Source organism: Balaenoptera physalus (genome assembly GCF_965194825.1).
Source record: "Balaenoptera physalus genome assembly, chromosome: 5".
In the NCBI taxonomy this organism is placed as follows: Eukaryota; Metazoa; Chordata; class Mammalia; order Artiodactyla; family Balaenopteridae; genus Balaenoptera; species Balaenoptera physalus.
In genome coordinates, this window is record NC_138884.1 from 59918434 (window position 1) to 59943047 (window position 24614).

Below are 24614 nucleotides of genomic sequence, written 5' to 3' on the forward strand. Positions count from 1 at the left end.
TTGGGTTTGCCAAAAGTTCGTTAGGCTTTGCCGTAATGAACTTTCTGGCCAACCCAATATTTGTCTTCTGTGAATATATCAGCTGCTGCAGCAGTATTTTACTTAGTGTTGACCTGTGGTCTGAAAAACTGTATTGCCTGTCTAAACATCTGATGTCTTACTTATGTCAACCCAGTTCAAAAATTTGCACTTGATATCCTCTGAATATAATTTCTCAGAAAAACGGGAAATGTGCTTAGCTTTACCAGTTTACTGGTGTCTTCTTGAAAAGGGAATATTTCTATTTTTACTCTATGAAGAGGCAAATTACTCCACCTGGAATCATCACATATATATTCTGACTTTCAGAGAAGGGCCTATATTATAATAAAAAGTGAATTAATCTTGGTTGAAACTAATTTAAACTATTATTATTCTCTTCATCAAACTCAATTTCTTCTGGAACTTTTACCTTCCCTTCATAGTTTGTAAATACTCAGCAAATCAAGTGTAAAGCCTAGAAATTACCAATAACATCTAATTGATAAACAAAATGAAAAATGCTCCCATTCAAGTCTTGGATAAAACAAAAAGAGTCACAATTGTCTGCAATGTAGAAATGCTATGTGGCAAGAGTAAAGATAGAAATGACGGGTAGAATTACTTTGTATGTTTGATTATAAAACAAATTAAGGAAAAACCTAGATCCATTAAATAGAAGTGCAATAACTGTTCTCTCTGTTTCTACTCCTGCTCTTCTACACTCAATTCCCCTTGACACAGTATGAATAATATTTTAAAAACATAAGACAGATCATGTCAGTCTCCTGCTCACAGCCACCTTTGGCTTATATGAAAGTCCTTACAGGGTCTACAAGGTCCTATGTGAGCTAGCCCTGGCTACTCTTTCAACAGCATTTCCTATCAGTCTCCCCATAACTTATTCATGTTTAGAACCAATCATGTCTGTCAAAGTAATTGTCAAAGTACACATTTATTCTTGTGCTTAATCTGTCATTCCAAAGGCTGTTTTGGTTTTCCACAATGAAGTGATGAATGCTAACATAGGCATAATGGACCAATATGATGATTGCCAAGAGACAGAATGGAAGTCAGTCCTACATATACCTAAGTCTCCCAAGAAGCTGTTCTTATAGACATGTCAGCAATTAGGGCAGGAATTAGTCTGCTGATGACATTTCACCAAATAACAGCCACTAAAGACTTACCTGCAGCTACTACGATAACATCTGCCAGCAGAGTATGGATCTTCAGTTGTTCTTTGGGAGTATATCTGTGAGCTATTGTCACAGTTGCATCACCTGGAATGCAGAATAACTTCCATTAATGATTATTGAGGTTTGTTTTTTGTTTTTTTGTTTTTTTAATTTGGGAATGCTCCAATTCTAGAGGAGTTCCAGTTACATCCTAAGAATAGGAAAATTGCTTTGAAATTATCAAATCACTTAGCAAGCAAAAGCTAGATAAGGAAACCTAGATGACTCAAAATACTGTACCCCTCAATTGAACAGTGGAAAATCAAATGAGATAAATGAAGGTATGTGCTGACCATCATAGGAGAGTTGTAAGTAGAGTCCTAGAAACCCAGGATTTGAAAGTTCTGTATTGACAGGTCAATACATAGATGCAGGGGATACTCACTGGCTTGATAATATGTAAATATTGAAAACAACAAAATAAGTGCACTAAAAATGGCACAATGTACTGTGGAAGCACAGGTGAGAAATAATTCTGCCTCATCCTGAGGAGGTGTCAAGGAAGGTTTCCTGAAGGAGTTAATATACATTTTTAGGTCATAAAGTATGAACAAGAGTATACTAATCAGGGAAAGAATAGAAGAGCATTCCAAGCCAAAAGGATAGCAGGAAAAAATGGACTAACTGAAATTATATGTTTAGAAAATGATGACGAGGTCTAGGATATAACAGGAAGTATTCATACATGCTTTAATTAAGAGATGTAGGAATAAGAGAGGTTAGCAGTATGAGGGATTCCAGTGCTTAATGTGTGAGCCAAGGAAGGGGAATGAGGGAAAGGCAGTGATGAGGGAAGTCAAAGGAAGGACTTCCAGTAAGAACAGGGCCGTGTGAGACAGTATTGTCTCTCTTCTCCTCCCAGATAACATGCAAATGCTACACAGTTAATGACAACAATAAAAACTGCACAATTTTTAGCAAAACTAGAAGACATATTGTACACAGACTCCAAAAACATGGAAGAGTTACCCAGGATCAGCAGAGTTAGTAGATACCACACAGGGAGAAAGGCAGAAAGAAGTTCAGAGAATAACAAGATGGCCAGCAGTGGCAGATCTCTGGAAATGACTACAAAAATATACTTCCTGAAGGTGAAGGGGACACATAAAATGCAATATATATCTCTCTTATTTGTAGCAGAAAATGTGGGAATAAGGGCAGAAGAAGCCCTCTTGGACCTAGCATAGTTCACAGTAGGTAGTAACACAAAGACTCAGAGGAGCCATTCAAACAGGAAGTAGTTTGACTCTGTGAAAGTGGTGAAGGAAGAATCTGAAGGCTGCTCAGCATGTCCTCCCCAAACCCTAACAGAAGCACCCTGCAAAGAGATCCAAGAAAACCCAGCTCATTCCACGATAAGTAATTTTAAAAAGGATTTTACACAGCATCAATAAAAGGATACTATATAAGAATCAGCCCAGGGGAATTTTGATTCTAGTGGTAGTTACATGACTGTATGCATTTGTCTAAAGTCATGGAACTATACACCAAAAAAGAGTAAATTTTACTATATGCAAAATTTTAAGTAAATAAAAGGATACATTTTAAAAGTGGCAGACCCAAGGAAAAAAAAAACAAAGAAAATTTTTAATTTAACAACAAAGTAATAAACTCAACAGAAAAATGTTGTTATGGAAAAGTTGAACATTATGACCAAACACTATGCCAAACACTTTAAAAATAAGAACTTAGAGTCATACAAAATGGGGAAAAAAGACTTGAGTCCATACAAATTGACCTATAATAGTCAACAGTGAGACCCATATCAGTAAAGTTGCTGGATTTTAAAGACTAAAAAAAGAATCCTATGAGCAACCAGGCAAAAATTCAGATTTTTACATTCAATTCCAGAAAACAGCAGAGTAATACCTACAAGAAACCCATGTAAAGAAACTGGGAGCAAGGATTTCATATCCAGTCAAATTGTCTTCCAAGATTAAAGTTTGCCAACAATTTTGAAATTGTAAGAACACAGGAAATATTGTTCCCATGAGTTTTTCCAGAGGAATGTGCTAAAAGATGAACTTTAATGAATCAAAATATATCTGAGGAAACTGGCAAAAGGACTATTGGAGTGTTTTGAATATATTTAATAACAAAATTAAGGCAAAAAAGTGTGAGGATTGGCGTGATAGACAAAATGTTAAATGTTATTTGCTCTGATTAGGTAGAATTGGTGCAACTAACAAAATTAGAATAGGAAGGACAAAAATGAGAAAGTTTGCTGATTGCCTTATATTCAATGACTAGAATGAACAGATATAATTTAAAGCTGACCAATCAAATAATAGAAATATGAGAATATTTAAAAGTATAAGGTAAACACACTACAAATATAATTTTTATTGGCAAATATCAGGTAGGAGACAAAAGAAATGGAATCACAGAAGGAAAAGGAAACATTTAATCATTTCTTCTAATAGAGTATCAATAGATACCACATAAAGAAATAGAGAACTAAGAGTACTGTATAAAGTTATAATTATTAACTTCCTAAATCTTCCTAAATAATAAAACAACTATATACAAAAAAGAAAAAATATAAAAAGAAAACAAAAACGTAAAAATAACAGAAGATAATATGACATTTCAGACTGTATATATTTACCATAATAATAAATATAAATTTTTCTGTTATCTATTAAAAGAATAATATATTAAAATTGACTCACAAAGTAAAGTCTAGTTCTATACTTTATATAAAACACATCTGAAACAAAGCTGTTCAGAAATGTTGAAAATAAAAGGTGGGCAAACATATAACAGGAAAATGACTAATCAAAAAAAAAAATGATGCTCTTATTATCAAATAAGGAGAAATTCAGCAAATTTATCAAACAGGATAAAAAGGTACACATTATAATGCAAAGGTGTGATTTAAATGAAGACACGACAATGATAAATATATAAGTAACAAATAAAAAAGAAATCAGTTCATAAAGCAGAAATTACAGGAGATACACGGAGAAATAGAAACACATTGAATTTGTTGAATTCAATTAACCTTTCTCAATCCATTACAGATCAAAGGTATAGAAAATATAAGCAACATAATTAATGATATATATCTGACTACAATACATTAAACTCTGAAAGTAGATCATATATTTTCCTTTCAGGTGCCCAAAGAATATATTTTTAATGATATGACTTTGGCAACAACAAAAAAAGTAATTAATACCAAAAAGTAGATAGCTAGATAAACTATAGATATTTTCTCTGATCACAAATCAATAAAGTTATAAGTATTGACAAAATCAGAAATTGAGAAACGCTTCCATTGGAAAAAATTTTTAATACTATTTTGAACAATCCTTGGGTCAAAAGGAAAACACAAAACAACATTGCAGAATTTCTAGAAACATTTATAATAAAAATACTACAGATTAGATCCTATCAGATATAAATAAAGCAAAGCTTAGAGGAAAATTCACAGACTTAAGTTATTATATAAATAAAATAGAAATTAAAAAATGAGTGAATCAATCATTTAACTTAAAATGTTAGATAAAGAACAATAAAATAAACAAAAGATATTAGAAAAAAATTAATAAACATAAATGTTAAAATGTTTATAATAACTAAGCCTAAAAACTGTAACATTATAAGCAAGGAGAGAATTCAATAAATAAGCCAAGTAAAAATGAATATATAGAAATAAATGTGAAAATTAAAGAAAACCTCAACTAAAATTAGAGTTGAGAGGGCCTGTAGAAGGTGTTCTCACTACTATCACTTTCCATCGTTTGCATGCACTCGCCTCTATTTTCATGCCCCGTGGGAAGAACTGTACCTTGCTTTACCAAACAAGAGGAAGTCTTCTATTTCAGGAAGGAAGATTTTCCTTGCCCAGCAACAGCCCAGCCAATGAGAAGCCATTGCCACCCTGAACTCTTACTTTCCTCCAGTAAACTTTTGTTTAGAACAGTCCTTCCAAACTACCCCCTTTTCTCTATAAAAGTAACCTCCCCTCCTTTGTTCTCTGGATTTGCCTACGGTCCACCATAGCTTGCATTTCCCAAATTGTAATTCGTCTGGCTATTCCCAAATAAACTCATCTTGTGGGTATGGTAACTGGCTATTTTATTTTTAAAGTTGATATAAGTACTATCATATACAACAACATGTAAGAAGATATAATGAAAGAAAAGACCCCATTATAATAGCAAGACAAAAATAAAATACTCAGAAGTAAACTTAACAAAAAATGTGTAAAATCTATATGGTAAAAGAAAATCTCTAGAACAACACCAAAAGATTTAAGTAAGACTGAGGAACTAGTCATGGTTTTAAGACAAACCATATTCTTGAATAGGATTCAACATCATAAAGATGACAGTTCCCCCTATATTCATTACACATTTAATACAACTACAATAAAAATGGTATTTTGCTTTTTTCTAGATGAATATAATTTTATTCTAAAGTTAATATGGAAAAATAAAAGAGAAAACCAGGAAATATTTGAATAGGAAGAACAATGAGAGGGAACTCTTTGTACTTGATACAGCAGTCGTTTTCATTTCAGGTAATGGTACCACCTTCTGCCCAGTTACTTAGAGTAAAAGTCTATGAGTTCCCCTTGTTTTTTCTCTTTCTTTCACTTGCTATAAACAATCAACAAATGTAGAGTATATGTTTAGAACCATCCCAAGCCACCAAAATTATGAAGCATCCTCCCATCTCTATCTTAATACAGTTCTCCTACATTTAGAAGGTTCCCCTTATACATTCATAAGCAGCCCACTCAAGCATTCTCTTGCTCCAAATGAGAGCCTCCCAAATCCCTGCAAAAACCAAAATTAAGGGCTTCCCTGGTGGCGCAGTGGTTAAGAATCTGCCTGCCAATGCAGGGGACACGGGTTCGAGCCCTGGTCTGGGAAGATCCCACATGCCACAGAGCAACTAAGCCCGTGAGCCACAACTACTGAGCCTGCGCCTCTGGAGCCTGTGCTCCGCAACAAGAGAGGCCGCGACAGAGAGAGGCCCGCGCACCGCGATGAAGAGTGGCCCCCGCTCGCCGCAACTGGAGAAAGCCCTTGCACAGTAAACGAAGACCCAACACAGCCAAAAATAAATATAAAAAAAAAACAAACAAAAAAAACAAAATTAAAACCAAAACCTCCCACTTCATCATTACTGATGACTTCATCAAGGAACTGAGCGATACATAATCCAGTGAGTTATATACACATATAATTAACAATCTGTAAAGCTTCAAGCAAAAGAAAAAATATTGAGATGAATTTCAATCAGCATGGAAAGATCTTTAGATAACTCCACTCCTTCAATAATAATATCTAGTTAAATTGTTTTTACTCCTAAGTGAGTTTGGCTAGGAATACCCATGGCAATATCAAAGTCTTATTTAGACTTGATTGATCAGTTTCTGACTATTGTGCTATCAAACAATGGGAAGGTTTTTAGCCTGCTATTCATTAAACTGGATGATGATAGCAAAAGAGAGTTGAACCAAGGGAGTTAAGAGCAAATGTGTTCAAATAATGCCTCAGACACTTCTGCCTTTGCCCCTTGATACCTGTTCCTGGTTCTGAGAACTAGATATCCTAACTATACTCTTATTTAACCTGTCTTACTTGGCGTTGTGAAAATTCTTGTCATTTCTCTTTTCAATTCTGGTTACAATTACTTTTGTTCAATGAATCCTATGGCTTGCTGCACCTAGTCATTTCTAGCGTCTCAAATTTTTCCCTAGGGTAATCAGAACCAACAGGTTACAGCAGCTACTCCATAAAATGATGCATATCTCTGACCCTCAGATGACTTTTTCCCTCACTCAGTTTTATCCTCATATTGTGAGTATGATAAGAGCCTGGGCTCAGGCTTAATTTTTCTATCACACAAACCCAGATAAAAATGCTTTGTGACCACCTACAGGGGTGGGATAGGGAGGATGGGAGGGAGACACAAGAGGAAGGAGATATGGGGATATATGTATATGTATAGCTGATTCACTTTGTTATAAAGCAGAAACTAACACACCATTGTAAAGCAATTATACTCTGATAAAGATGTTAAAAAAAATGTTTTATAAGAAGTATTAAGCAACTTCATTGTGCCCAGTGCTTTTCATCATGTTTGTAAGATATAATAAGAATAAAAGTCTTAGAACCTATCTCCCAGAATCATAGAGTTCAGTTAGAACTTAATAATTAGCTGCTGGGCAAGATATGCTTCTCACTATATAAAAGTCCACAGTCAATCAAGACTTGTTCACTGGGAGCCACCTGCACAGTTTTCTAGGCTATCATTACCTCTGTAATTTATGCAAAATTGCAGATTGTAGCAAACAGTTGTTGGCAATTAAAATTTGAGGAAATTAATATTTTCTATTTAAAAATGCTAAGACAAACAACACAATATGATTCATTTTAGAGTATCATTTTTTTGTTAAAATTACCTAAATGAGGAATTTACTTTTGTCAGACATTTCCAGCCATTCCCTACATTCATTTACTCGACAATCAAGAAATAATCCCAAGACCATGCCAAGTGATGGAGACACACAATTCTCTCCTCTCATATGGAAAACACATCTGTGAATCAGAATTATAATACAGTGTGATAATTCCACACTAAAAGGAGGTATAAGTTACAGTGTTGGCACAGAGAACCATTGTCTACTCTAGCTAAGAACAGCACAGGGGCACTTAAAGGTCTAAGAGAGAGATTCTTGATGTGATTAGGAATTTGGTTTGCTTCTGCTTCAGTTCCCTTATGCTTTTCCTATCCTTTCTAACTGATAAATCATTTTCTATAAAAATAATTATAGGCATATTATTTCGCCCAAACTGTTAGAAAGTTCTTTCTTACAAGAGCTAAAGTCTCCCTTTTTGAAAATTTTACCAGGATCCTAGATCTATCTTCCACAGCAACGCAGGACAAGTCTCATCTTCCTTTTCCATGAGGCAAATCTTCAAATACATACTTGCTTGTGCCTGTATCAGCAGATGAAGCCAAATGGCAAATCCAACAGGAGCTAGAATCTCACATGTAGGGTTTTGCTTTGTCACTTTTTAAGGGAAAAATGAGTCATTCCCAGTATATTAACTCATACCATGGTCTGTTTTAAAGGGAAAATCACCAGGGAAATCGCAAGAAGGAAAACTCAGTATTTGTCAACAGAATAGCACTAGATGGATAAGAGAAGCCTGAGTTCTGTTTTTGGACAAATGCCTCCAGAGGCCTAAAGATTCTGAATTTGAACATGTATTTCTTTCTCTCTCCATAAGCTGCAATTACATCTTTAAGCATAAAACAGACAAACAAAAAACAAAATGCACAGAGCCAAAACATATGTGATGAAAATAGCTCTTATATAAGAATTTACTACACGTCTAGCACTGTTCTAGTACTTTACACGTATTAACTCATACAATCTTCACCAAATACTGTAAGCATATTTTTTATGAGGTAGAAACTAATATTATTTACATTTTTATAAATGAGAAAACCGAGAAAATACAAAAAGCCCATTAATTTGTCCAAGGTCATAAAACTATATGAGTCAGAATTCAAATTTATTTAGTTCAGCTCTAGTGGCCAAGCTCCTAGTCACTTCACTACACAGCCTCCGCCCTGAGCAGAAAGGAAAGGAACCACTGGAGTTCACAGTTGTAAAATCAGAGCTGAGAAACACTATGTTTTCACTTTGGTCAGCAGAATAGCATTTCTGGGATTATCATCCTGACTCTTTCAGGAGGCCAGTGTGGGATCTTGGATGACACTTCTTTTTCCTTAGGGATAAAGTCTGCCTTTAGATCTCACCTGGAACACACTGGTCGTACTAATAAGACAGCATCTGACAGAAAACACATGTGTCTCTAACACAAAAAGGACATTTTCAGCTTTAATTTTTACCTCTTGTAAAATAATCAAGAGCTAATTTCCCCAGATCTTAAAACAATACTGTACTCTCTTGGCTCCTGAATTCCATCTACTATAAGTTTTCTGTTTCAACTTCAGCGTTTTTTTCTTTGTTTAAATAACTTTAGATATAGTTAGAGTACTCAGATCTAAGCCTTCTTTTCATGCTTAAAATGGGCCAGACTTTAATCTGGTATCTGGTCAAGACCTGGCTGGTTTGATTTGCTGTTTATCAGTCTTTCAGTTACCTTCCAAACATCTTGGGTCACTAGGTGGATTACAACTAAGGAATATGGTTTCACGTTTAGTTACTCAAATACCGTTTCAATTTCACTCCTTTTAAACATCTCAATCTATCTCTTTTGTGAGAAAGAGTATTAGGAAGGACTTACTGAATCTTGACCACCATTGTCTCTAGGTAGTTAAAAGATCTGCCCCTGGTTTCAGCCAAAAATTATTGAACTGAAATCATGGACTCATTCATTTAACATAGACAATATATAAATGAGCAAATACATATATAATAAAAAGTTTGCATAGAAATAAGTGCTATGAAGAAAAAAGCACAGAGTAAGTAAACAGAGTAATAGCATAGGTGCTACTTTGTTAAGGTGGCCAGGGACAGCCTGGGGAGGTAACATTTGAACAGAAACCAGAAGGAAGTGAGGAAATAATTATGTAAATAACTTCCAAAAAGAGCATTCTAGGCCGAAGGGAAACCAAGGGCAAAGATCCTGACACGTGAGCATGTATGACATGTTCTAGGAAAGCAAAATGCAGGTGTGGCTTGGAGGGCAGTGATGAAGGTAAGAATGGTAACAAATGAGTAAGGAGAGGCAGCCCAGATAGGATCACGTAAGATCTTGCATATCGTAGTAAGGAATTTGGATGTTACTCTGGTGTTTTATTGTTTTGAGTGTTATGGGAAGCCACAGATGATTGAGACACACCAGTTAGAAAAGAGACTGCACGCGGGAGATGGGACAAGGGTGGAGGCGGGAAACTGTTTTGTAAATTTTATAGTGTGAGATAACGGGTGTCTGAACTAAGGTCTTATTAGTGAAGATGGTGAGATCATGGGTATATTTGACACACACTGTTAATGGATAAGACATGGGGTGTGAGAGAGAGAAGTCAAGGATGGCCTGAGCAACTGGGTGAATTGATGGCACCATTTACTAAGACAGAAGACTAAGGGAGTAAAATTAAGAGTGAGGGTTTGTATATGGTAATTTTAAGATGCCTACTGACCATCCAAGTGGAGTTGTCAAGTGGACAGTGGTTATATGGGTCCAGAGTAAGAGGTGACACAGGCGGTATTTAAAGCTATGAAGCCGGAAAAGATTGACTAGGGAATGACTCTGGAACAGGAAGTGAAGCCCTGGGCTCATTCCCATGCTTTGAGTAGTCTTCCTCAGTTACCCTCACTGCATTACATTCTTCTATGGAGCTTCCTAAAAAATACTGATACTCAGATCCAACTCATGAAGGCTCTGATATGATTGTTCTGTGTTGGGCTTAGGTGGTTACATTTTTTTAAAGCCCCCAGATGATTACAGTGGACAGCTAAGTTTGAGAAACACTGGTTTAGAATTTGGGAAGAAGAGAATGACTCAAAAACTGAGAATGAGAAGAAACGTCCAAGTGAGATCAGAGAAATGCATGTCAATGGTAGCTTTGATCTATGCTAAACAATAAAAGAAACAGCCCTATAAAATATGGCCATTTCATTAAATTAAAAAGCATGTTATAAATATTACTCAGTCCATTACATAGTTCCCTGCTTATAAGTAATTTTAGGAGAAAATATTTTTTGGTCTTAATATCAGAAAATGTTTTATTTATCCTGAGCATGTGTTTCTTTTTTTAAATCTTTATTGGAGTGTAGTTGATTTACAAAGTTGTAGTTATAGTTTCAGGTGTACAGCAAAGTGAATCAATTATACATATACATATACCTACTCTTTTTTTTTAGATTCTTTTCCCATATAGGCCATTATAGACTACTGAGTAGAGTTCCCTGTGCTAGCAGGTTCTTACTAGTTATCTATTTTATACATAGTAGTGTGTATATGTCAGTCCCAATCTCCCAATTTATCCCTCCCCACCTTATCCCCTGGTAACCATAAGTTTGTTTTCTACATCCGTGACTCTATTTCTGTTTTGTAGCATGTGTTTATTTTTAATCCTAAAGATACTTACTTGGGTAACTAGTCATCTTTTTTTCCTGCCTAAAAGCTCACAGGATGAAATTAGTAACCCTATCACAGGAAGTATAGTTTAGACTCAATTAAATAAATGCACCAAACACATACTCAGTGTTCTTGGCAGGGGAAAATATCCATGAAGATTTAATGATATGCCTAGTTTTAATAGTAGCTTTATTCTTGGCTCCATTTTAGTTCCAGGCCTTGCTTCCCCTTTTTCTTAACTATTTCTCATTTACACTGTGCTTCATATATTGTTGTGGACCACCTTAAATACTTTTTAGAATAAATGCACTATAATAGCTTATATGAACTGAACACTGAGTTCTAGGGAAATGCAGGAACAGAGTGTGCACTCGGGCAATATGATAGAGAGCCTATTCTCATTAACACTAGGCTCTCCTGCTCCAGCAGTCAATCTTCACCCATCAAGACTGCAACTATGGTGTGAACAAGTTGCCAGTTATAAATGAAAATCTTGTCTTTGGAGTCTTATATTTCTAGGATTATTCTCCTATTAATAGGGATAAAATGTGTTAAATCATCCACATGAATCAATTCCCAGGTGACCAAATTCCTCATGGTACCAAACTGCCAGGTCAGGGTTGATGGTAGTATTCCTGACTGTGAAACAGATTTTATGTATGTGTATATATATATATATATATATATATATATATATATATATATATATATATATATATACATAATGAACTAAATTTTAAAGCAATCAGACCCTCCCAAATCTTAGCCAAAATGAGGTAGTCAGCTCAGTCATGGGATAAGGGGCATGAGCCAAAGTATTGCCCTTTCCTTTCTAGTTGTTTTGGCTGGGAGATGTATGTATGAGGTCTATTTGTTAAAGCTTTATATAATTTTTAGAGTTATTTTCTTCTTTCCAAGATTAACAGATGAAAAGAAACTCAGGAATCTTATTACAAAGTCTTATTCTGCAAACTTGCTTAAAAGACCATAGACTAAGGCTAAATAAGTATTCTCAAGGTTCTGAATTCATTCTCTGTGTGGAAAAAGGCTAGACCTCTGGGGTATATTAGTACAAATTTAGCAAATATATAGATACAAATATGACAACTATAAATACAAATATATATACACACACACACATATATATATGTGTGTGTGTGTGTGTGTATATATATGTATATATATACATAATAGTTTGAGGGGGGATAAAAACAACTTCCAGGGTCAAATACTAAAGACTTTTACCCTCTCAGAGATTCACAGTACTTACTATATTAAAGGTTATATTATATTACTATAGTCACAGTCAAGATATACGTTTGATTTTGTTTAACCCAGATTTCCCAGACTTATTTGACTAATTTTTGTCCCTTAAAAAAAAAACTACACCCATTTAGAGAAACACACTCCGCAGGGTGTGGGCCATCTCAGGAGGTGAGAGGCCCCGAAATATGGGGTGGTTAGTTTTTATGGCCCGGGTAATTTCATAGGCTAATGAGTGGGAGGATTATTCCAACTATTTCAGGGAAGGGGTGGAGATTTCCAGAAATTGGGCCACCTCCCACTTTTTGGCCTTTTTGGCTGGCCTCAGAACCATTTAAAATCCTGTGGTACATCCGTGCTCCTAAGAATACAGCTTTCATGAGGGCTTCCCTGGTGGCGCAGTGGTTGAGAATCTGCCTGCCAATGCAGGGGACACGGGTTCGAGCTCTCGTCTGGGAAGATCCCACATGCCACGGAGCAACTAGGCCCGTGAGCCACAACTACTGAGCGTACGTGTCTGGAGCCTGTGCTCCGCAATAAGAGAAGCCATGATAGTGAGAAGCCCACGCACCGCGATGAAGAGTGGCCCCCGCTTGCCGCAACTAGAGAAAGCCCTCTCACAGAAACAAAGACCCAACACAGCCAAAAATAAAAATAAATTAATTAATTAAAAAAGAAAAAAACTTTCATGATACTCTTGGTCTACAAATAAAGAGAATTTATTCATTCATTTACTGAACAAAGACTTTTTGGAGAGCTATTATGTTAGATGCTGGAAATAAAATGGGAAGATAAAGAGATATGGTTTTCGCTCTTGTGGAGTTAATAGTGAGTATGATGAAAATTAATCAGATAATGACACAAATAAATGACAATCACAAACTGATAAATGTTGTGAATGAAAAGTTCTTCAATGTGTCTATGGTGGTGTGTGTGAGGGGGTGGGAGAGATTTTAAGAGAAGCCTACTTGAGGAAGTTCTATCTGATGTACTTACTACATATGTATAATAACACTGCTTGGCATTGACTTGATTTTTTTTAAATCATCAAATCATCATTTACCATTATGGTATGAATTATTTATTTTGTACAGAGTGAACTTTTTTCTTCTAGAGATTTTAGAAATTTTTAATAACTTCAAATAGAATATATTTTTATTTTTGTCTGTGAGGTGGGATTTTTTAGTTTGAAGTGAAGAGTAGTGACAGAAGGTAGACAATAAAAACATTCCATTGCAATAGTACAAAAGATAGGCATAAAAAGGTATAACATTCATGTATAACTGTAGTTAGAAATCATCCATTCCTTCCTACAACCAAGCTTTTTATTATAGAAAGCTCTCCTCCTTTGCAGCTACATGTCAGCAGCTCTAGAAAAAAAAAAAAAGTCTAAACAAAATGATAGATTTTAAATGTTTTACTGGAAAAATGCTGTGACCTCTTTCAATTAATGCTGTCAGCAATAACTTTCCTTCCCTTCCCAGTATCCTTAGGTCTCCTCTCCCCTTCCTGATGGTCACGAGGCATTCTCCTCTCCTGTGATCTGATTCTTGGGTGAAGGGGAGTCATAAGTTATACTTTTATATAAATGCCTATAATGTTAAAATATGAAGGAGTTAGTTTATAGTAAGTACCTAGCTACTTCTGTTCCCTCCTCCCCACTATATAGGGATTTTATTTTTCCATAAATGGCAGTATTTTATTTTAAATCCCTAGCCTGCAGTCTTATTTTCTACAATACAGGCACACAGGAAACACTAAATAAACTGTTATTGATTCACTGACTAGTTGCATTATTATATGCCAAGCCCTGTGCTAAATTTCAGAGATACAGAAAGCCTAAGACAAAATATTTGTCATTGAGCAGTTCATATTTACTATGTGTGTGTAGAAAAGGGGACCAGGTAGACAATCAATATGCAACAGGATTAGTATTGTGATGGCAGCACATATAACATGTAAAAGTTAGATTTGGTGCACATCTTGAAAGATGGGCTGCAGGTGAGAGGAAAGCAGGCGAGTGATGGGAAACAGCATTCCCTGCAGAGGGAACAGGGTATGTAATGGAAAGGAGGCCTGGAAGAGATGGTGTGTTTGGGGAACCATGTGCAGTTCTATGAAGCTTCAGCATAAGGTACCAGGGGGAACTCGATGGGATGAATGGCTGAAAAGGCTGGTGGAGCAGAAATGAATATCCTTACAAGTGATGCTTTGAATAATCGGGCTTATAGACATCAGAAAAGGGATGCTTTGTGCTGATAATTATGAAAAAAAAAAAAAAGCCTGGTACTTTGAGGACATGAGGAAAGAGGGAAAATGAAAGGGAAAATAAAAAGATTTGGACTTCACTTTATATTTTAAATAGTGTTTAATGTTATTTTCAACAGGGCAACTAATAGTTCCAGCTGCCTGATGGGAGAATATGTGACATTTTTCCAAGTACAGTGCTGTCCAGATACTAGCTGGCTGAATTTCAGAGATGTGGAAAATGAAACAGTACTCCTACTATTCAACTTAGAAAATGAGACTACAACAAGCATTTGTTCTTTTCTATTGCTTTCCACTATGCAAACTCAAAGCTGTAATCCAGTAAAGTTTAGTCAACACAGAGGCGTCATAAAACATAATATCCCCAATATCTTACCACGAGTACTTCTACCTTAGGAGTAGTGGAATGGGAGGAGCAAAGACTATAAATGCCTGCCGTCCCCCTGCCCCCGTTTGACAATGGTTCATTCCACAGCGGCAGCAAAAGTCCCACTCCATTCCACTGGCAACAAGACTAAGATTCTCCATCCGGGAGGCGTGATTGCTTTGCGCGACTCCTCTCTCCTGGGTGTTCCTTTCTGGCTCCTCTCTTTGAAACTTGAGAGCACCTGGTCCAACCTGGCACTGGGTTGAGCTTAATCACACATAACCACTCATATCACACTGCACTGCCTGGGACATCCATTCCTGTGTTACTACCTGAAGGCCCCTCCTGTAGGTGAGAGAGAATGCTCCCAGGCTGGCAACAATGTTCATTTTCACAACTGGAGCCAATTTTCACAAAGGAAAGGCATCACACTGACAAAATATCTTGTGGTTTTCCATTTAGATAGGATGTCCCCTTGAATGAAAAATACCTGATATATACAAGTTGCAGCAGGTGGGCAGCTTGAGTGCAAAAGCTGAACACCAATGTGGAAGCTGTGCTTTGAGAAACACAGTGTCCTGAAGATGCAGTCTGTCATCTTCTGGAAACAGGGGGGCAAGTCTTTTTCACCCCTGTACCACACCCCCACCCCAGTGTTTCACAGAGGATACGTACTGAATGCCTATTACCTGAATGAAGTCAAGAGTATCCCAAAGGACTCTAAGCAAAATCAGCTAGCTGCTGACTCTTCCAAAATGCTCTTTTAAAAAGTCCCAGCAACCAATGCCACTGCAATAGTACCCCAACCTTTTAGCTAAAAGGAGAAGCATGTTGTGGCCATTTAGGGGGCTCTATTTAGACGACATGCCCTATGTAAGAATATAAAATAGGCAGAAAGGAATTTACTCTAAAAGAATTTGAAATAAAATCAGACTATATATTCCTTTGGTTATAATTAATACACATAATGCCTGGTCATTATGGCACTTTGTTATCTTAAAGGAAAAAAAAAAAAAAAGTTTCAGAGGGGCTTCCCTGGTGGCGCAGTGGTTGAGAATCTGCCTGCCAATGCAGGGGACACGGGTTCGAGCCCTGGTCTGGGAGGATCCCACATGCCGCAGAGCAACTAGGCCCGTGAGCCACAACTACTGAGCCTGCGCGTCTGGAGCCTGTGCTCCACAACAAGAGAGGCCGCGATGAAGAGTGGCCCCCGCTCGCCGCAACTAGAGAAAGCCCGCACACAGAAACGAAGACCCAACACAGCCAAAAATAAAAATAAATTAATTAAAAAAAAAAAAACAACTGTTTCAGAGAAATTGGAGAACTCTGTTTTACTCCATCAGGGTAAGCTAAACATAAAGACATTTTGCTAAAGCCAATAGTATTCAGTTTTCATTCTGAATACTGGAAGGTTAACTTACCTGGGTAGGTTACTAGATACAAAGACGTTAAAAGAATACCAGTGAATTATAGGTGATCACAATGATATTCAAACATCTTAACAAGTAGTGGGGCTCATGAGAAGAGACTCCACTGTCAATCTCTTTATGTTTCCTCAATTAACCAAGGGCTTCCCTTAGCAAATTGAATGCTTTCTTAGGGATGCTGAATTTTATTTTGTGCCACTAAATATTTATCATTTCAATCACCCATACTTGCATATCATGCCCCCTCTGTACCCTGTCCCCCCACCCTACCACCACCAAGACTATAAGCTCTTGGAAGACAGGAACTATCTCTCACTCTCTATAAAGTACATAGTGGCTTGCATGTCATGTCATCTTTAAAGCCTCCTGTGATGACATGTCCTCAGCAGAAGGTTATCTCCCTGCAGCATCCTGCTGTGTTGAGTATCAGAACTAATTCTTTACCTCGAGATTTTAGCACATTCTCAGTCCTCTAAATATTTCAAGCCCTTGAAGAATTAAAAGAAGCTCTTTCTCACAAAACAGCCGGGATCCATGTCCTAAATAATCAAGACTAAAAGCCAGCCCCGTGTAGACACATATTAATCAAGCTAAATTACAGTATCGCCATTTATCTTCTAGTGCAATTATCTTTGGCTTTAAGACACAAATGAATCATTAGGGCTCTGAGTCTTTTCTGGCAAAGAAGTACCGTGTGAGCCGAACGCTCAACATTCTCAGTGTCATCAGAACAAGTGCTATAGATATGAATTTGCCCAGTTAATCCTCCTTCATTATCTCCGTTAGCTAACAATGCACATGTAGTCACTGCACATCGTTATTGCTCTAGCAGACGTGGACATTTGAAATATTAACTTTCCCACAGACTGCAAATCTTCAGTAAGCAGCTCTCAACAATTCATTATATTAATCATATATGTCACCATACTCCTATTAAATATGCATGCGATTAATAAACACCACCCATGTTGCGAACTATCCAACATCATTTTTAATACAATTTATTACCTTTTGGATACCGTAATTGTAATGGCACCTGGATGCCACTATAATAAATGTAAATTTAACCACCTGGCGTTAAAGTAACCAGTACTATATCTAATTCCAATTTTATTCAATTTCTAACATGCATTCAAGTGAAAATATTTTGTAACACAAAGTATAAAATATTTATAAAGTAAATGTGTTTTATGACATAGGAATATCTAATTTAAAATTGCATAAATAGGGGCTTCCCTGGTGGCGCAGTGGTTGGGAGTCTGCCTGCCAATGCAGGGGACGCGGGTTCGAGCCCTGGTCTGGGAAGATCCCACATGCCGCGGAGCAACTAGGCCCGTGAGCCACAACTACTGAGCCTGCGCGTCTGGAGCCTGTGCTCTGCAACAAGAGAGGCCGCGACAGTGAGAGGCCCGCGCACCGCGATGAAGAGTGGCCCCCGCTTGCTGCCAATGGAGAGAGCCCTCGCACAGAGACGAAGACCCAACACAGCCATAAATAAATAAATAAATAAATAAATAAATAAATAAATAAATAAATAAAAATAAAATTGCATAAATAAATAAGAGGTAAATTAACTTTCTTAGACTTAGGTATTTTATAGACAAATAATTCAAAATTGAAATTTATCAAGAAAATAGCACACAATATATTAATATCCACAAGAAAAAGTGCAATGTAAAGTATAATTTGGAATATTACGATGTCATATTTATAATCTAATATTTTATTAACTTTATAAATTCTATGTTTATGCAAATTATTACAACAAAGACTAGATTTGATCCAAATAAAAGCAAATATAAAACCTACCAGAAAAAGAAAATAAAATTTCAAATGAAGGTGAAAAATACATCATTGACCTTGGATTATGTTATTCTAAACGTTTTAGTTAGTATGGCCACAGATTATTAATTTAAGCATAATAATGGAAATAACAGTAATGGTCACAGTTCACAGGTACCAAGGGCTTACTTAACTTACTGTGTCAGGCACTGTGAAGACTGCTTTACATTCAAGTCTCATTCAATTTTCATAATAACCCAATGAAGGAGATATTAATATTATCTGCACTTTACAAATGAGGGAAGTGGAGACTTACACAGATTAAATGACTTATCCAAGGATACCGGGCTTGGCAGGGGAGGGGTCTGACTTCAAGTCTATCCTCCTAACCAGACAGTCAGCACCCAGCTCCGAGCTTTGTACACCACTTCCTTGAATGGCCTTGGGTAAGTCACTGAAGTCTCTAAAGCTCATTTCCTTTAGCTGCAAAATGTGAATATGAGTATATTCCAGAATTATTGAGAACGAAATAAGATAGCTCATGAGAAAGTGCTGTGCAATTAATAGAGCTGCATAATGCTGCTTGTTATGTTACTGATGAGATAAGAATATAATATGTTGAAAATGAAGAAAAAACTGCCTATTTTGGCTCTTGGTCAAAATCTTCCAACAAAAATGGTACACCTAGGTAAACTTTCCTGGTTGTTTTACCTTGCTTAACAGAAACTATTAAATAAAGGTAAATATGGATCAATATCTTTGTTATACCCTAAGAGATAGATGAGCATTAACAGATTAAGTTAGAAGTGAATAGTTAAGCTAGAGATGCAACTTTGTAGATGGTTACCATGAAAACTATGTTGATACTACCAGATTTGGCCTTTCAAAGAGCTCTTCAAAACTAAGGCTTTTTAAAGTTACTTTGAGTCACTATTAGGCCCTAGTTTACTATGATCCACATACACATTTTGATTTGTTGCAATATTTAAGTCCTTAAGTCCAGGCAGGAAAAAACAATTCAAACTCTAATAATTTATCATTTTAGATAAGTGATATGTTATCATTGGGCTTCTTTTTCCTTAGGGCTTTGTGGCTTAAAAAAATATCTCATATGCATTACATCAACCAAGATCATAAAATTAGTACAGTTGACACTTGAACAACGCGGAGGTTTGGGACACCCACCCTCTGCACAGTCGAAAATCCACCTGTAACTTTACAGTCAGCCCCTGGATTTATGATTCCACATCCATTCATTCAACTAACCACATATTATATAGTACTGTAGTATGTATTTAGTGAAAAAAAAAAATCTATGTATATGTGGACTTGCGCAGTTCAAACCCGTGTTGTTCAACAGTCAACTGTATTTGAAAATTTGAGATCAGGAAACTGGAGTTCACCAAGGTTAATAATGGTAAAAAAAACCACCCAAACTTATATCTGTACATTGGTGGTGTGTTTTAGGGGCATGGTGTGTATGGGTATACAGATATCTATCAACTTGTGATTTTTATGCATCTAGTATGTATCTAGCCTTTCTACCCTTCTTAATGTCTATATCTTTAATGATATAAAGGAAGTATATATAGCCAAAGGAAAAAGTAGGAACAAAGGGGCCACATTTTTCCAGTAATTCTTTTATTCATTGTCAAGGTGCTCATGTCATTAGATAGGGAATAAAGGGAAACCTTTATTTGCAGAAGCCCACAAATATTCTATGTCACATTTTCAAACACATTTATTTGATGATTGTAAGAAGTGAGAAAATTGTAAGAGTACATAGACTCTCCAGGTTGCCCTTACCTCCTGGCCGTTCGTGCTCTCCATCAGTGTGCAAAAGCATGGCGATGGGCATCCCTGCATTCTTGGATCTTCCAACCACAACCACATTTTTTCCAAATGTTTCAATTCCTTAAAACACAGAGTTTGATTTAAATGAAGAATAAGCAACAAGAAGCAAAGTAAACATCTCAACAGCCAACTGCAATATTCTTTAAAAACTTCTAATTAAATTTGAATTATTTTGTGGCTTGTCTATAATGTTCCCACATTCTCTATTTATAAATATTTCTTTTTATAATTCTTGGATCCGTCATGTTCCCTCTCATTATGGCCTCATTAAAAAACCACAGACATTTTCAAGCTTCCATTAAATTAGTTTTAAACATTAAAATTCATATGAAGAGTTAGAAGTGTGGAGACAAAATTATTAACTACTAATCACAAAGCAAGCAAAGTGCAAGGTCAAGATTAATTGGCAATCAAACTTTGAGCAAATCTAGGACAAAATGAAGTGGGGGAATAAAAGTATTTTTCACAAAACTCATGCACTTTATTCTATAGGAGAGAAGCACTAAATTTATGGACTTAGAAAGGTCTGAAAGATAAAGCTTACAGATTTAACACACTTAACCTCTTTGGGGCATAGTATCTTCATAAGTAAAATGAAAAACTTAGAATTAAGGTTTTTCTAAGTACTAACATTCTAAGAGTATAATTCTAGGATCTGCTTTCCCTTGGAAGTTCTCTCCCTCAGTTAGAAAAGAGAAGATTAGCAGGAGGAGATGCTGCCAAAAATGTAAGAGACAGTGATGAAGGCAGGAGAACTATTGAGGGTCTTTGAGAGCATTATTGTATTTAGAGCACAATTCAAGGGCAAGTGTTTATAATGAAAACCTAGGTCATTAGAGATGGTGAAAATGTTCGGCACATTTTTTTAAAAATAAATTTATTTTATTTATTTATTTTTGGCTGCATTGGGTCTTTGTTGCGGTGCAGGGGCGTCTCATTGTGATGGCTTCTCTTGTTGCAGAGCACGGGCTCCAAGAGCGCGGGCTTCAGTAGTTGTGGCTCACGGGCTATAGAGCGCAGGCTCAGTAGTTGTGGTGCACGGGCTTAGTTGCTTTGCGGCATGTGGGATCTTCCCGGACCAGGGCTCGAACCCGAGTCGCCTGCATTGGCAGGCGGATTCTTAACCATTGCACCACCAGGGAAGCCCAGCACATTTTGTTTTTAAAGGTAAGGAGAAACATAATACATTTTGGAAAATGTACATCAAAATACCTTCAGCTTATAGTTTTAGAGTAGGGAGATAAACTTTCTATTTGGAAAATTCATTCCCTGAAAGGTGAAACAGCAGTTTCTTGTAACCTGGCATGTGTTCTTCATTTTATCTTATTTCAGATTATTCTTTGACTTCTGTAACTTTATATATTCCTGTAGATTGAAGTTTAGTGCTTATTTTCTTTCACTCTCTTTCAAGGCAATGTGCAAATGCTCATTTTGGCACTTAGCACCCATGTCCCATAGACCAACCTGTTCGTTGGATAATTTCCCAAACAGCACTAGCAGTGGCAGGTATGAGAGAATGCTGATCCAGGCATAGTCTTCCAATGTTAATAATATGAAATCCATCTACATCTTTTTCCGGGGCAATTCCATTGCATACTGTCCGCTCATCCACATGGTCTGAAAAGTAAATAAAATTGATTTAATTTTACAATTGTTATCTATTTGCAAGTCTGGAAAATTAAATCAGAGGGCCTACAGCCAGATCACTTACGGTTCAGCTTTAGTTAAGATATAAAATCATTACTCTATTCCTTTTATTGCCATGAAAATAGTAAGCCAAACTGCTCTTGACCAATGGCTGTAATTAACTGCTGTAAGAGTATATGCAAGTACAGGGCCAGAAGTGGCTGGCCTGGTAAAAGGGAAAAATCTGTGAAATCAAACAATACCAATGAGATCTGGGAACAGTCAGATGATAAGGCTTTGCCTCTATAAGTTTGCATATTTAAATGTATGTTTTTCCTATACAAGATAGTTCCATGAATAGGCTTCTGTTGAATATTGTTAGCATTACAGATTAAAAGGGCTTTGTTAGTGTTAAAAATAGCCATGACATCATTAATGCCTAGCTTCCTCCCAAATGACATAATAGAAAAGCAAACACACACACACACACACACACACACACACACACACACACACACACACACACACACACCACACACATCATTCCCCTGAAGCATTATTACATTGAAATCCAAAATATCATTATGGTTTCCTTTATGAAAGGAAAAGAACATAACTTGAGTAATGAACTAATCAAATGAGATATGAGATGCCAATCATCCCATTTTGAAAAGTAATAAGTATAGAAATATAAAATAGGCTCTTAATACTACTCTATGAAGAGTAGCTTAGGTTACCCTAAATCCAACAATTAACCCACATTCCTAAAATATTAAAATAAAGGTATATTTGCTACAGAAAAGTTTCCTTATGCATTACACAATGAATGCCATTTAGAAATAATTTTTTAAAACATTATCAATACCCAAGTTCAAACAGTTTTCAAAGAGACATGCCTTATGTCTCAGATCTTTTATATCCTAAATGTGACACTACTGCCATCTTACTTTAAATAGATCCAATTTGCCATTACTAGGCTACCAAATCATTTACATATATAAAAGTCATAATATGAATCATATTCAATTAGAAATTGGGTCTTTGGAATATCTCTCCAATGCCTAGTTTGTCACTTTCAATAACTGTATTCATTCTATAATGTCCTAGCAGAGTAAGCCTCCATCTGTTTTCTCTGAAGACAGAAGATGATTATACAAGTTCTAGCAAAAATTTTTTTTTAGAATTACATATTTAACTTACTATTTGAGGACAAAAATAGTGGTTCCTTTTTAAATCTGGTTGATTATGATGATGATGATGATGATGATGATGGTGATGATTCAGTTTTTAGACACCTACCACTCATGCAGAAGCTTCATGCCATGGATATTTCTTACAACAAAATCAAAAGCTTTGTAAATAAAAAAAGAAATAACTGTAATTGAACCCTCCATTATTGAGTTATGGCTTAAATTAGTTCATTTCTAAATTCAAAATTGGCTACTGTATGTATGGGCCAATAATGTATTGAAAGAATTCAACAAAGGTTCTTTTGTAGATTTTGAGAGCCATCCTCTTACCAAACAAGTCTGAACTATACTGAATTTCGCAGTCTACTGGTCTGTGCTGTTTTACTCACTAAAAATAACATTAACTTCTAATGAACAATTTATCTCACACAATAGCTGAAATACTCAGGAAGAAATGTAAGCATCTGAAAATTTGGGGGCAAGCACTAGAAACTAGCAACTATAGACCTGTCCTCTAACGTAATTCTTAAAACTTCAACTCAGATCTTCATTTCAGAACAATTTTATCTTAAGTTAATTAAGTAATTTTTGTTTAAAAGACAGATGTGTGGACATATAAAAGGTGTGATGTAGTGAACACATGAAAACTGATTATTAATGTGCTTACTATTTAATCTAAAAGGAAAAAACCTATATGAGTAGATTAAAAATGTTAAGATCATAAAAATCAAGGACACCAATTCATACATCATTTTTATGTAACTCTATGTTATCTCAGGAGTGGATTAAATCTCACATACATCCTTTGCCAGGAAAGATGTACCTTTCATTATGTAATCTACAGTGTATGGAAATAGTATGAGTTAGTATATCTTACACTCAAACAGTGCTTTATAATGTTCATGTTACCATCACATAGGTTTCCCCTTTGGTCTTCATAGTTACTGACGGCTAAGATAGAAAAGGTATTATCTTCATTTTAAAGATGAAGCTCAAAGATTTTGAGACTCAGCCAATCTCAAACTACTACTAAGAAGAGGGGTCCAGAATTAAAATCCACATCTGTTTGCCCTAAAACCAGTTTTTCTTTCTGTGTTATACAGAAATCATAAATATTAATCAATCTTAAATACCACTCAACAATTAATATCAGCAAGGGCCCCTGTCCCTTCTAATCAAGACATTTTGATAATCCTAAAATATCCCAAGGAATGCACTGTTCCTTCTAGACCTCCAAAAACAACAGTATTTTTGGATTAACTAACATGTATCTAAATACATGCAAAAAAGCATCAAACATTTTATAGCACCTTTTGTTAAATGAGTAAGAGAAATAAATACATTTCATGCTTTTAACTGACAGCTACTGAAAGTTCCCTGATGTCTCATCCCTGGGGCCCATGACTTGAAAAGAAGAAACAATCATGAGCCTCAATAGCATTAATTTTTTCACAATGGTTATAAAACATTTTTCATTCATAGAATACATTGGCAAACAACTA

At 36.0% G+C, this 24614-nt stretch overlaps 1 protein-coding gene and 1 long non-coding RNA gene across 11 annotated transcripts in view; one reads left to right on the plus strand and one right to left on the minus strand.

Annotated features, from left to right (window-relative positions):
- LOC309661892 overlaps positions 1-13947 on the plus strand; it is a 157769-nt gene extending 143822 nt beyond the window's left edge. The window contains exon 3 of the long non-coding RNA XR_014264343.1: positions 12982-13947. This is a non-coding gene — a long non-coding RNA (uncharacterized lncRNA). The remainder of the gene's footprint in view (positions 1-12981) is intronic.
- Positions 1-24614, minus strand: part of MTHFD2L (methylenetetrahydrofolate dehydrogenase (NADP+ dependent) 2 like) — a 141352-nt gene that overhangs the window by 72237 nt on the left and 44501 nt on the right. For all 10 annotated transcript variants that reach the window (XR_014264274.1, XR_014264275.1, XR_014264276.1 and 7 more), the window contains 3 exons: positions 21761-21913; positions 20249-20356; positions 1209-1301 (listed from right to left, as the gene is read on the minus strand). Coding sequence is in view for 6 of the 10 variants with exons in the window: in XM_082463873.1 (XP_082319999.1) it covers positions 1209-1301; positions 20249-20356; positions 21761-21913 (354 nt within the window). In the remaining 4 variants the exon portion in view is untranslated. The remainder of the gene's footprint in view (positions 1-1208; positions 1302-20248; positions 20357-21760; positions 21914-24614) is intronic.